The sequence below is a fragment of the Acanthochromis polyacanthus genome, chromosome 2, assembly GCF_021347895.1.
Source record: "Acanthochromis polyacanthus isolate Apoly-LR-REF ecotype Palm Island chromosome 2, KAUST_Apoly_ChrSc, whole genome shotgun sequence".
NCBI classification, from domain to species: domain Eukaryota; kingdom Metazoa; phylum Chordata; class Actinopteri; family Pomacentridae; genus Acanthochromis; species Acanthochromis polyacanthus.
The window spans coordinates 25,002,114-25,015,546 of NC_067114.1; the positions used below are offsets into that span (position 1 = coordinate 25,002,114).

At 39.2% G+C, this 13,433-nt stretch overlaps 2 protein-coding genes across 2 annotated transcripts; one reads left to right on the forward strand and one right to left on the reverse strand.

Annotated features, from left to right (window-relative positions):
- Positions 1-693: 693 nt before the first annotated feature.
- On the reverse strand, positions 694-7,465 carry mrpl46 (mitochondrial ribosomal protein L46). The gene is made up of 4 exons (XM_022210464.2): positions 7,176-7,465; positions 5,398-5,599; positions 4,836-5,006; positions 694-1,096 (listed from the first exon to the last, which is right to left on the reverse strand). The coding sequence occupies exons 1-4, from the start codon at positions 7,434-7,436 to the stop codon at positions 852-854; spliced, it is 879 nt and encodes a 292-aa protein (XP_022066156.1). The 5' UTR covers positions 7,437-7,465; the 3' UTR covers positions 694-851.
- Positions 7,466-7,938: 473 nt separating this feature from the next.
- Positions 7,939-13,235, forward strand: mrps11 (mitochondrial ribosomal protein S11). Its single transcript, XM_022210463.2, has 6 exons — positions 7,939-8,124; positions 8,317-8,412; positions 8,572-8,670; positions 10,527-10,656; positions 11,357-11,422; positions 13,051-13,235. Exons 1-6 carry the CDS (start codon positions 8,036-8,038, stop codon positions 13,156-13,158), a joined length of 588 nt encoding a protein of 195 aa, XP_022066155.1. The 5' UTR covers positions 7,939-8,035; the 3' UTR covers positions 13,159-13,235.
- Positions 13,236-13,433: the final 198 nt, after the last annotated feature.

Sequence of the window (13,433 nt, forward strand, 5' to 3'; positions counted from 1 at the left end):
ATATGAATAATGAACAGAATGGTGTCAGAATCACACAGGGATAATAACCTAATGTTCCATATCAGTATGGTTAAAACCAGAAGTCAAAATAGGGAGAGTGAAGCTGGATAAAATAAATGAAATAGTAAAATACAAAAGTCAATGTTATAATGAAAAGATTAGTCCCCTGCAGGGGAAGCAGTGTAACATCTAATCGCTGACTGTGGTGAGTTCGGAAGTTGAACAGCACTATGTACTCTAAATACATACATTTGTAATGAAACATGCAGTCTGTTTTCTTGAAAGACTTAAATAACCAGGATTAGAGTTGTTACTTCAAATTGTTTCTACATCCTCCTGTTTCCGAAGTACAGTGTGATCTTCAACATACTGAATGCTGGATACAATGAATGAATCATGCCGAGATTTTGTATCAAGCTGTGATCACTGATGCGACGCATCGCCTCTAGAGGCCTGCTGATGGCTGATTCAGTGTCTGAGGGAGGGCTCTGTGGGTAAATGTAACATGATTGGAGTCCCCATCTTAAAACTTTGGTCAAGACTAAAGAGATGCTTGTGTTTTGGTGTAGCTTTTTAGAAAGTTTTGTGAACTCATAGGTCAACATTTAGAGCAAATTAAGTCCAGTTTTTAGAAGTTTTACACTCACCGCTGTAGATACCGTTTGGTCGATTCTAAGGTCTTGGTTCACAATATGAATGGAAAAACATTTTATTTATGTAATGAAACATACATATCTGAATGAATGACAGTACATTTTATGATAGAATATGACAGATAAGCACCAAAGGTAACTTTCTGGGCCTCATAAATATTGTTCTGTAAGTTAGCGTCCCTTGTGTGAGTCCAGGTGTCACACACCGAGGATGAAACGGTCGACCTTCATCATGTACGCTGGCTTCAGGTATCGCTGTAGCTCGCTCTTCGTCAACCACAACAAAGGAGCCTTTGGGGCTTTGGGGGGAGCGTTGTCTGACAGAATGGCTTTGAAGAAGAACACCTTTGTCCCGACTGTGCTCTCCGTCCGAATGGCTTTGGGCAGTTTGTACTTGTAAAATCCACAGGGGGCGTTGCCGAGAAAAGTCGCCTTGAAACCAGCTGCAGCAGGTGAGAGAACAGCATCGAGTTCATTCAGGTGGAGACAAAGGCTGAGTGAAAGCAAATTTGTTCTCAACCTAATGCTGCTCGATTCCTTTTCTCAAGCTGCAGTTGTATTTCGTTGCATTCTTCAGGATTATCAGTGTCTGACTTCTCTAATTAAAGTGTTATATCACCCTCGTGCTCAGCTTCTCATCTTCTGCTGCGACAACAACACACTTTTTAATCTAGTCTCATGTCATGTAAATCCCCACGGTCCCAGCTGGCTCAACATGCAGCGTGACGCACCAACATGACCATGTTAGAGCTTCAGTTCCCACTGAGTCCAGCTATAATAAAAATGGATCAACTCCTGCTCCTGTAAGATACTTTAAATAAAATCCTCCACCAAACGGGGCACGTTAATGTCAAGCGGAAAGCCTTAATGAGGAGAGATTGATGGAGCTGGCACATTATTAGTTCATGGGCAACGCCGTGAAATGATTTAACAAAGTCCGTCAGTGGACTTTTATTTTAATTCTTTGAGGCTTAGATGCTTCATTCAGTTGTATGCAAAGAATCTGCCCAGCTCCACAGTTAATATCTTTAATGTGAAGGATCATTACTGGGTCACTGGAAACATTTGTGCCATCAAATGTCAGCTTCGACCTCTGACCCTTAACTTTCTTCCAACCATCTGCTTATTATTTCCAGTCTCTGAAACTGAGCCCTATCTACAGCTGATATCAGTGGAGGTCTAAGTGGGGGTGACAGCTTAGGGTCAACTGCTGGGAGATGATTGGTCTAAAATGCTGTAAATGAGTTGGTAGATGGAGGTTTAAGAGGGTATTTAACCCTCTTGTTGTGCATAATATAGATGATTGTTCTATAAGTGCTACAGTGCTATTTTAGAGATGATCATATCAAACTTTAATGATCCTTAGAATAAAACCAGGTCATTTTAACAACAGAGATTAGAATATGGATACAGTAAGAATCCAGCAAATGGAGCGTGTAGACACTAATGAAACCTGTAACAAGTTGTAATTTAGAATATGAATAATACCTTAAATAGAGCCTTTACCAATGGCTGCATCCCATGTTGGGAAAATACCAACACATGGTGCATTTAACATTAATCCACATTAGTCCATTGTTGTAGAGTCAACAAAACTTAGTGGACATGCAGAGTTTAAGGCATGCTGGATTTAGAATGACGTCTAAACACTGTCAAATTCTAAGAATCTCCACATGCACAATCTCTAGCTGCAACAATGGCTGCGTTTTCCAGAAGTGTGCGAGCACATGAGATCCTACCAAGTTGGAAATTTATCCTGAAGAGCTACTTGTACATTTACAGCAGCATGGTTGCGCTATGGTAGCTTACATGACATTTCCCTCATCAGTTCTGTTTTATCTTGGGACCACTTTTTGGACACACAGTCAAAAGTTTGGACACACTTTCTCAATTAATGTTTTTTCTTTATTTTCATTACTATTTATATTGTAGATTCTTACAGTGCCTATCATAAGTATTCACCCCCTTTGATGTTTTACCCTTTTATTGCTTTCCTAAATCAATCATGGTCAATAAAATTTGGCTTTTTTAACAACAAATTTATTGGATAAAACTCTTTAATGTCAAAGTGAAAACAGATTTCCATAAAGTAATGTTAATGAAAGAAAATTATATAAATAAAAATAATTGTTTGCATCGTTCAGTGCCTTGGAATTTTTTTGTAACCATCCCCGGAATTGTACTTCTCAATAACCCTTTCCCTGAGTTGCTTAGAGTGTTCTTCTGTCTTCATGGTGTAATGGTAGCCAGGAATACTGATCAACCACTCTCTGGACCCTTCAGACACAGGTGTTTTACAACTCAATCACTTGAAACACACCCACACCACTCAGGTGATCTTCATTTCACTAATTGTGAGACTATTGGCAACAATTTGATGGACCTCTATTGAATTAGACCATTAAATTAAAAAGGGGGTGAATAATTATGCAACCAATTATTTTTATTTATACAATTTTATTTCATTAACATTATTTTATAGAAATCTGTTTTCACTTTGACATTAAAGAGTTTTTTTCAAATAAATTTTTTTGTTAAAAAAGCTCAATTTTATTGACCATGATTTATGAAAGCAATAAAAGGGTAAAACATCATATCATATCAATACTTATGATAGGCACTGTATTGAAGGCATCACAGCAATGAATGAACACATATGGAATTATGTAGTAAACAAAAAAGTGTGAAATAAGTCAAAACATGTTTTATATTTTAGAATCTTCAAAATAGCCACACTTTGCATTGATTACTGATTTGCACACTCTTGGCATTATCTCGATGAGCTTCAAATGTGTTCATTCATAGTTTTGATATCTTCAGTGAGAAACTACAAATGTAAACAGTCAAAAAAATAAAGAAAAAAGCAATAAATGAGAAGATGTGTCCAAATTTTTGACTGTTAGTGTATATCTGATGTAATGCTGATATGCGATGTCTGATTCAAGAATGGCACAAACACTAATTCCTCATTTAAAGCAGCCTGAGGTACGCTAGAGCATTTTCTTGGTATCAAAATATTTATATCTCTAAATGCTGCTCTGAACTAAACCTGTAACTCGATACAGAGCTATCATGTTGCTAAAGCAACAGGTCAGACACACTTTCGTATCGCTGTGTTTGCATTTAGCCGTTCTACCAGTGAGACACAGTTGTGTGACACACTGCCACTTGGAGGATAAATGCCTGCATTGCCCTCTATAAAGCGGTGCAATATGAAGTACATATGTTTTGTTTAATTAGATACCTATGGTTGCAAAGACTATACATGACAGAAAGACAGTGACTTCCATTATTTTTCACACTTTGACACCAGAAGAAAAGAAAAACAGTATGATGGTTTTGAGTATTAGTTTGAACAAAAAAAAATTATGCAGGGTTTAAACGCGGGTGTTTGGACAAACTCTGTGATTCGTCGAGGTGAATTGTGCTATACCAAGCCCAAAGTTAATAGAAACAGCTAATATTAACACTAAAAAAATAAAGCTACAACTGACCATAAATTTATGGCCTGGAAGTATAGATGTTAATTAAGAATTCACAATAACTACAGTGATAACAACAACAATAATGATAATAATAACAGAAGAAGAATGTCTTCATACAGAGGTAATGTCATGTGTCTTCACTCCCTGCTATGTTTTCAAATTCATAAATTGCATTTAGTAAAAATCTGCTTCTTTACATAAGAATGCAACACTCCCATTACACCCTCTATATACGGGATTTCAACATTGGCTCCTATTGATACTATCAATAACAATAAAGTATCAAAAAAGAAAGTGAAAACTTTAGAATATCAAAGTACAACTACATAAAATTAAAAATGTAAATACTTTAAATATTTTGTCACATGAAAGCGCAGCTACAGCACTATTTGACTTTTACTTTCGGTAAAATATTTTCATTCAGAGCTGCAACGACGAATAAATGAGCAGATTGACGGAAAATTAACTGGCGGCCATTGTTGTCATTCAGGAAGCAAAACTGCCATCATTTCAAGGTTCCCGCTTCTCAAACATGAAGATCTGATGCCTTTCATTGTCTTACATGACAGGCTAGGATGGTTAGTTATAGTCCTGCTCAAGTATAACAACCGGGATTGTTGAGTTAGTTCATAGACATCTACATGCCTTAAAAAGCTGTTAACTCAGCAACTTTGTGACAGTAAAAAAGAGACATTACCTGGCAGGGAGTCAAGGGCTCTCTCAGCCGTCTGCCGCAGAGTTTCTCCCTCCTGCCACTGAGTCTGAGGCAGCAGCCACAGCTTCTCCTTACCCACCTGCTGCTCAGCTAACAGAACCAGCGTTTCGGCCAGGCAGCGCTGTGCTGAGGTCAAGTCCTCATCTACGTCGGCTAAACAACAGACATTAGAAACGACCGTCAGCTGCTTCACAACAGCAACGTCTGCAAAATTTACACACACTTTTAAAATGTCACAAGGAGTAAAATGCAAATTGAGAGTTCTGGAGCAAATAGATTAACTGAACATTAAGAAGAAAAAAAAACACATCAAAGTCTATTCCCTCCCTAGTAATTTAAAATAATGTAATTTTCTTTTCCATTCTTTTTAGCTTAATTGATGATTGGAGCGAGACAAAAGGGGAAATATTATAATACACATAAAACACACATTTCATCAGGCACAAAGACAACTGATTGTGCTTTCACATTATTGTTCTCCATATTGTCTTCAAATTTAGATTTTCCCCACGAGGCAAACATTTTGTCTAGTTCCTAAACTGACCTCTGGCCCTCGGTGCTGGTTGGAAGCTCTTCAACTTCTGCTCCCAGGCGTCTTCTAAGTCCTGAGCCAACATGATCTCCTGCCTGCCGTGGCCCTCCTCTTCGTCTGAGTCATAGTCGTCTGCCTGCTTACGCCTCATCCTCTCAGCATCCTCCAACAGCTGCAGCTCGTGGTCCGACAACACGCTTTTCTCCAGCTCCATCTGAAATCAATTCAGAGTGGGTCTCGGTCACAAAGGACATTTTACAATCTGAAAATTGCTTCTAAGTGTCATCTGTTTGTTTTGGAGCGGCAATATGGCTGACAGCGACCACTTATAAGCAAATAAACCCAACAGAATATGAAGATAACTAGCCTTGTTCAAAGGAGCAGTTTCTGACTTCTGACTGAGGTTCAATTGCCTCTTAATCGCATATCTTACTATATTTGATCAACAAACATTTGAATTAACTCTCCCCTTGGTACAACTGGCCAAAAAAAAACAACAAAAAAAACAATTTGTGTGTGGATAAGGGATTTTTTTCCCTGTGTACGTTTGAGCCTTTAAAACGAAAGCGCCATCATAAAATTAAAAGTATACACCTTAGATGGTTTACAGTTTGGCTAAAATTCACACTTCACACTTTATTGTCTCAACAGGCTGGTATAATTCTTGAAATTTATGCTTCTGTCATAGTACTACATCATGTCCCAAAAGTTTGTTCTCCCCAGAAAAACAAAGCCCAAAGACTGAATATCCAATATCAATTTATTCCATAACCAGTTTCTTTCCCCTTTCACTTTGATCACGGCGTTTAGTCTTTCAGGCAACCAAAATTTGGTTGTGAGTGTTTTGGTCAAGCAAGAAATTTATATACTGGGACCTGACAGACAAACAACCAAACGGGACTTGATTCTGGTGACAAAGAATCAAAACCTGCTGTCCAGCGAGGAGAACTGACTTTTGGACCTTTGGGACATGTAATAACAAAATAGCCAAGAAGTGGTATCCAAGTGGACATCCAACCATCCAACACACTCAATTTTCAGAACCATGTGTCGATGGTCATTTGTTTCCTTCAGATGGATTTCAACAACACAGCCACCTCCAGTTGAAGCCAGCAGTTGAATGTTAACATGTAAACACTGCAATTATTTTAGACGTAAATAAAGAATTGCTTGTGTATGTGTTTATCAGTAAAAATATGTGTGATTAGTGTAAAGCCCCACATACAGACTTTTAAAGACTGTAGGAATGAAGCATATTCAACCCTACAAAGTAAAACCTAGATCCTGTAGCCAAAAACTAAACAAAATAGAAAAACTAAGAAAAATCAAAAGGCTGGATGGACACAGTGTGACGTCCCAACAAGGTGGAGACACTTCTGCCCTAAAAGTCTTACATGTACTTGTCTAATATATTTTGTATTATGAGCTTTACCAGTATCTAAAAAGCATAGCTATAGAAACTGCTCCAGGTTTGAATCAACTAAAAGTTACATCAATGTACTGTTAAATTCACCAACATGGTAGTCTTTGCTGCCTAAGCAAATGATGTCTCGTTGGTCTACAGCATTTTACTTAAAAATGACTTTCCAAAAAAAAAGAGAAATAAAGACCCCTACAAAACTGTCTTGCTCCATCGCTGGTTTCCAGTACAGATCAACTAGCAATATTTGGTCCAATATTCCTTCGGGTCATAGATTTAACTTAACTCTGTAACATTATTTCCGTAAATCATCACCATGTTTTGCTGCTCTCTGCACAGTCTCTATCAGCTGCATTCCACACAAACGCACCTGGAATATCATGTCTTTGAACTGCTGCTCTATAGGACTGCAGTCCGCTGAGATCACCGGCAGCCTCTGCAGACACACGGCGGCCATCAGAGTCCACGGAGAACTCGCTCTTTCCGTCACACTTTTGGCCTGTGAAGTCGCTCGACAAACAGAAGTAGCGGAAAACTGACGGAATCCCGTGTTCCCGACGGCTGTCCTGCTAAAACAAGAGAACAACTGAACGAGTGGCCGACTCGCCATCATTCCACAGGGCGCAGCCATTTTCTGGTGCTACATTCAGCGTACATACAGAAAAATGCTCACGCCAGCTGCAACTAATGCATAAGCTGGAAGCAGGATTTCCGACGTTATTTCCTACTCCAATACAGAACAAATCATTCTCACTAGAGATTTAAGTAAAATATAAGGTTTTATTTCTGTGAATCATGAAAGAAATCGGTTACTGATTGAGGGGTTCAAGTGAATATTCATTGTGAAAACCTCATATTTTCGAGGGATTATTAGGTATTTGAAAGCAGCATTAGCCAAACTGTACCCACAATTCTGTGCGGCCAAATGAACGATCTATTCGGTTAAAAGTCGGGGGCCATCATTTTATGCAAGTTAAAACAAACAAGACATAAACTTGGTAATAGTCGCTTTACCTAAATGAATGTTATTCTTTACATGGAAATCTCAAATTTTAGTTCAATTCATAATTGTCGCTTGTGTATGTTACAAGAATAAAATTTTTAACAAGACATTCCACCCCTCAATATTTTAATGGTTTGGTCCGGATTCGCAGCATCTTCAATGTCACATTTGTTGTGTGTAAACTTGTTCAGTTTCTGACTGCACATGTGTATATAATTATATGTAACATGTATAAATTCAGTTGTATGTTAGTTAGTTCAGTCAACACTGTATGCCGACAAGTAGCTGCCTCTCTGAATACAAACGGAATCTCTCTGTAAGTGTTTTCGGTCTACTAGCCTACCTGTTAGCTAACGGCTATTTCTGATAAGTGTGTTGTAACGTGCAGTTCACTACAGCATTTCATAATGTCCAGATAACAATAATAAAAGCAACAAATTAATCTTTAGCTAGCATACAGACTGGGCTGGTTTATGAAGATGGTGTTAATGATTTTGTTCGTGTGTAGATATGGAAGCAGTGGGCTTCAGAGGACATTATGTAGCAGTGCTGTCAGATTTCAAGAGACCGCAGCATCCAAAGCCGACTCTGGGAAAGACTTCAGGTCAGTCAGCACCGCACATGTAGTTGTACATATCATTATTTCACTGTTTAATGACGACAGATTACGAGTAAACTGAGTGTGGATCTTTATTATTATTATTTCTATTGTTGCTTCCTCCAGTTATATGATGTGCTATTAATCGTAGTTCTAATCCCTCAGCTCCTTCCCTCCCATGCCTGGTCAGGACAGTCCACTGAGATGGGGTGGGAAGAAGTTCGAAGAGTTGCCCATCCTTCACATTAAAGCCACATACAACAAGTAAGAGAGGGTAAAAAAAGCAAATTAGATGATTATGACAATATGACATTTGTAAGTGCTTCTTGGTTACTTTTCTGCTTTGCTGAATAAAAATGTAAACGTAGCATACAAATGACCGTCTTTTCTGACTTGAAGAAAAAAATGAAGTGTTATTTCAAGTGTTTTGTTAGAAAGTAGTTAAAGTTAGCTAATTGTGTATACCTTTTGAAAATGTTGAATTGGTGAGAAATTCTATCCATCCATCCATCCATTATCTATACACCGCTTAATCCTCAGTAGGGTTGCAAGGGGCTGGAGTCTATCCCAGCTGACTTAGGGTGAAGGCTGGGGACACCTGGACAGGTCAGCAGTCTATCACAGGGCGACATATAGAGACAAACATTCACACTCAGTGAGAAAATCCTGATTCATTCACTAAATGAATCCAGGTTTTCTACTTATGCCTGGTGTGGTTTTGAAATACAGTCATCAGATAGCATGATCATTACAATGACACTCATTTGTCCAGTAAATATAAAAGGCCACCTTAAAATGCGGCTCTATTCAAATGACACAGTGCTAAAGATGACAAGGGAAAGATGATGGCAAGTTGTTGGCTGGATGCAGCACGTTTGCTGGGATTGTAGCCGGGCACAACTCAACCACTACCTGTGAAATTGTTTAAGATCATACGGTACGACTGATGATCTACCACATGATGCTGTGGATGGACGTGTCCGACAATGTGATCCTTTTCCCCAAAAAGAGAAATAAATCAGAAAGAGTGGGACAACATTACATAAGCAGCAGTGACAGCCCCATTAATTCTGTGTGTTGCAGATGTGTGATTAGTCAGTGACTTATTTCCTGTTTATGGCCCCACTCTTGATCATCCCGTTACCATTTTCAATGAAGTGTACTTGGTTTTTTCATAACATCTGTGCTGGAATAGAGATTCCATGTGACAGAAGAGCAAATCCTTATTCCCCTAAGTTAAAAGAATGGATAGCATTTAATCAAATTCTACATGCTGCCTTTATATTTTCACCCAATAGACATTCAAGATCTGTTTGTGTTCTTTTGTTACTGTGGTTATACCTATGTCTAATCTCAGACACATGTCACATGGTTCTGGTTGTATTAGGAAACTGTGAAGCCTGTTTTTTTGGGGAGCAGATTGGAACTTCCATCTGTTATTTCAAGTAGAAACAGATGAAAGTAATCAAACAGAGGACAGACAATAAATTTGATTTTCTGTCATGGTTTGTAGTTGGTATTAATTAACCATGGGAAAATAAATAGCTGCAGTTAAGAGACACATTTTTCAAATTAATTAATTTGGTTGATGGGGGTGCTATTCAGTGGCTTGGTGGTTAGCACTGTCGCCATGCAGCTAGGAGATCCCCGGCTCACCTCCCGGCCTGGGCCTGGGATCTTTCTGCATGGAGTCTGCATGTTCTCCTTGTGCATGGGGTTTTCCCCGAGTACTGTGGCATCCTCTCACACTCCAAAAACATGCTGAGGTTAATAGATAATTCTAAATTGTCTGTAGGTGTGAATGTGAGTGTGATTGTTTGACTCTATATGCAGCCCTGTGATAGTGTCCCCTACCTTCAAGTCAGCTGGGATAGGCTCCAGCTCCTCATGCGACCCTTGAGGATTAAGCGGTGTATAGAGAATGGATGGATGGTTGATGGACAGTAACTGATTTGTGGGAAGCTGGCACAAACAGAGTCCCTCAGATTTTCTTTAGTAAGGTGGCAGAATTGCATAAAGTTTGTCTCCAGTGTCAAACATCAGTGTGGCTGTGTTAAAACAAACCAAGAATTATGGACATTGTGGAGAGTGACCCAGTAAGTTGCTCTTTCCTGTAACAGCACACACATCCAGCTAACAGACTGCACGGGTCAGTCTTTGGTGAGGACGTCCTGCGGCACAGAAGGATTCAAGCACACCAAGAAGTCAACGCCCATCGCTGCTCAGACTACAGGCATCTCTGCTGCCGCGGTAAGTTCCCCCCAACATGTTACTCTGACGCCTCCTGTCAGATATTTGGGCCGCTGTCTTGTCAGGAGCACAGGACTACTGCAGTACAAGGTCTCCCTCACAGCAAGGCCTTGTTATCGCTGCAGAATGTTGTAATTAAAATAAAATTAGTCAAGACTCTACAGCCGCTGTGTCGCAACAGTTGATTCATGAATATTAAATGTTTGTTGTAAATAAACTGCTTTCTCTAAAGACTTGGACCGAGTGGAGCATTTGGCATTAAAAAGCTAATTTAGACTTTGTAGGCTGCTGGCTACCACAGTTTAAGGTCACACAGTTGTTTTCTTTGCAGTAAACACAGCTGAGATTTCAAGTTTAATCACAGTGCTACAACGGTCTTTATAGTAGAAAAGCCGACTGTGAGATTCTGACAAATGATCTGTTCTCAGATGTTGTAGTTGTGGCTAAAGCTAAAATATAAAGATGATAATAAAATGAATACGAGCTTTGTCTCTTCTGTTGGTAGACGAAGGCTGGAAATCCTTGAAAGTAACGCTTGTTAAACTCTGTTAAGAGAGTTTCTGTAGCATTCTGATAAATAGGAATGCTACAGCTGGCAATTAACTGAATTATCTGGTTATCTGATATTTTTCTCTTTAAACTGTCAACTGTGTCAGACATTTCTGAATTTCGTCTTCTGTGTGTCTCATTTTCTGAACAGAAAGCCACAGCAAAGGGAGTCACGTTTGTCCGTGTCGTGGTCAAAGGTCTCGGTCCTGGACGTCTGGTGAGTAGATCTTTTAAATGTTATCTAACCTCATTGTAGCCTTGTTGTTGCTGTTACAACTGCTGTGTTTTATATTTATAGTCTATTTCTGTACTTTACTATTTAGTCCACAGGGGGTTCCCAGTCTTCCAATTACTTGTTCTGTCTAAAATCCAAAGAGATTTAATTAACATTGACTCGAGAGATTAAAGTGTGACTTTTGAAAATCGGGAACCAGCAAGTTCTTGGCAGTTTTTGCCTGATAAATGACTTGAGGATTCATTGCACAGTAATAAATTCACTGTTTCAGCTCTACTCAAAATGCCCATTTATAACGCCACACTCCACTCAGACTTTTTTCTTGGTTATTTCATATGCAGAATCACTCTGTTATTTGATTTACAATCAAGCATACAGCCATTACAAAAATAAGTACATCAGTGTTAATTGACCCCAACTAACCCTTCAGCATACACCCCCTGCCAAAAGTTTTGAGACACTTTCTCATTCAAATAAATTAGAACCTGTCTCAAACCTTTTGACGGGATTTGTATGGGATGGATGGATGGATGGATGGATGGATGGATGGAAGCAATACACTTCACCTACACCACAAGGAAACTATGTTTTTTTCAGTTATTTTTTCAGCAAACATTTGTAGTAATCTTGTGGGAACTGTAAGTAGTGTGGCTTCAGAAGCTAGATGTTTTTGCATTGTTGTCCATCAGTCTTTGACAATGATTTACTTAATTTTTTGAACACTCCTCCAGCAGACTTTCTTCAGTTGCAAGATTTTTGAGGGTCTTCTTTCAATCTCCCCACAACATGTCAATGTCACTCAAATCTGGGCTTTGACAAAGCCCTTCCATAAACCTCCATTTTTTCTTCATGAGTCACTCCTTTGTGAATTTACTTGTGTGCCCTGCATCATTATCCTGTTAAAATGTCCACTTCAACTGAAGTCAGTCAGCTGAATCAGTGACTGCAGGCTGTCCCTGGGTCATCAAAGCAACCTCTAACTTTGGTGTTTTTGGTCTGTACCAAACACGTCTACTGTTACTGTGGTTAAACGGCTCTGATCTGTCTGTAAAGAGCGCATTATTCCAAAAGATCTCCAATGCCTCTATTTGACAGCTACACCCAATAAGGAGGTTCTAATTATTGACACTCAATCTGGAACCCGTTTCTAATTTAATGGAACTGAAGGTGAATCTATGCAAGTTTTTCCATGTGGCTGATCATTTTTTAAATCTAAATTATGACAAGGACCAGAATTTGATGTTATTTGAGTGTACCACCTCTATAAATACGATGTTTGACAGAGGATCAAATGCTTGTCCGTTTAAAGCTGTTGGATGAAGTTAATTTCCAGGGGATGTAATTATTTTTCCACATGACTGTATGAAAGGATTAGTGGATATGATGAAAGTGAAACTTGTCGTGCATCTTGTACTGCTGACCTTGTTCTGTATTGATCTAATAGTGGGCGTTCAGCACCAGTAAACCCGTCACTGCTTGAAGAAACGGCCTCTAATTAATTTCACTTTTCATAATGAGCTTAATTTAAGGGTGTTTAAAGAGCCACAGACATCTTGATGTGTTCCCATTAGCTTTCTTAATGAATTAATGTGTTTTTGTCTGTTGTGCAGTCTGCAATCAAAGGCCTGACGATGGGCGGCCTGGAGGTGGTATCGATCACTGACAACACCCCCGTGCCGCACAATGGATGCCGCCCTCGCAAAGCCAGAAGGGTGTGATCTCTGCGTGCCAGAATGCGCTGCAACAGGAGAATACTGTTGTGTTGTATATGCTAATAAAGTGTTTCCTTGTGTAACCGTGGTGGCCTTACATCATGTGTTTTGGGAAAATGATTACAGATGGGGTTATTAATGAGCAGAGAACAGGTGTCTCAGTCCTCTGCTGCCACTGTTGAACTTTCAGTCTCACTGCCGGCACTCAGATGTTCATTAATAGACTGATGTTTGCACAGAAGCAGCTCTGCGTGGGAAGAAAAAACAGCTGTAATTAGCTG

What these genes read in the sequence shown, in the direction of transcription:
- mrps11 (XM_022210463.2), top strand. Translation starts at nt 8,036, where the DNA reads ATGTATAAATTCAGTTGTATGTTAGTTAGTTCAGTCAACACTGTATGC. An exon ending in AATACAAACGGAATCTCTCT is followed by an intron (nt 8,125 to 8,316) that starts GTAAGTGTTTTC and finishes GTTCGTGTGTAG; the next exon opens with ATATGGAAGCAGTGGGCTTC. An exon ending in ATTAAAGCCACATACAACAA is followed by an intron (nt 8,671 to 10,526) that starts GTAAGAGAGGGT and finishes TTCCTGTAACAG; the next exon opens with CACACACATCCAGCTAACAG.
- mrpl46 (XM_022210464.2), bottom strand. Translation starts at nt 7,436, where the DNA reads ATGGCTGCGCCCTGTGGAATGATGGCGAGTCGGCCACTCGTTCAGTTG. An exon ending in ACCAGCACCGAGGGCCAGAG is followed by an intron (nt 5,007 to 5,397) that starts GTCAGTTTAGGA and finishes TCTGTTGTTTAG; the next exon opens with CCGACGTAGATGAGGACTTG. An exon ending in AGCCCTTGACTCCCTGCCAG is followed by an intron (nt 1,097 to 4,835) that starts GTAATGTCTCTT and finishes CACCTGCTGCAG; the next exon opens with CTGGTTTCAAGGCGACTTTT.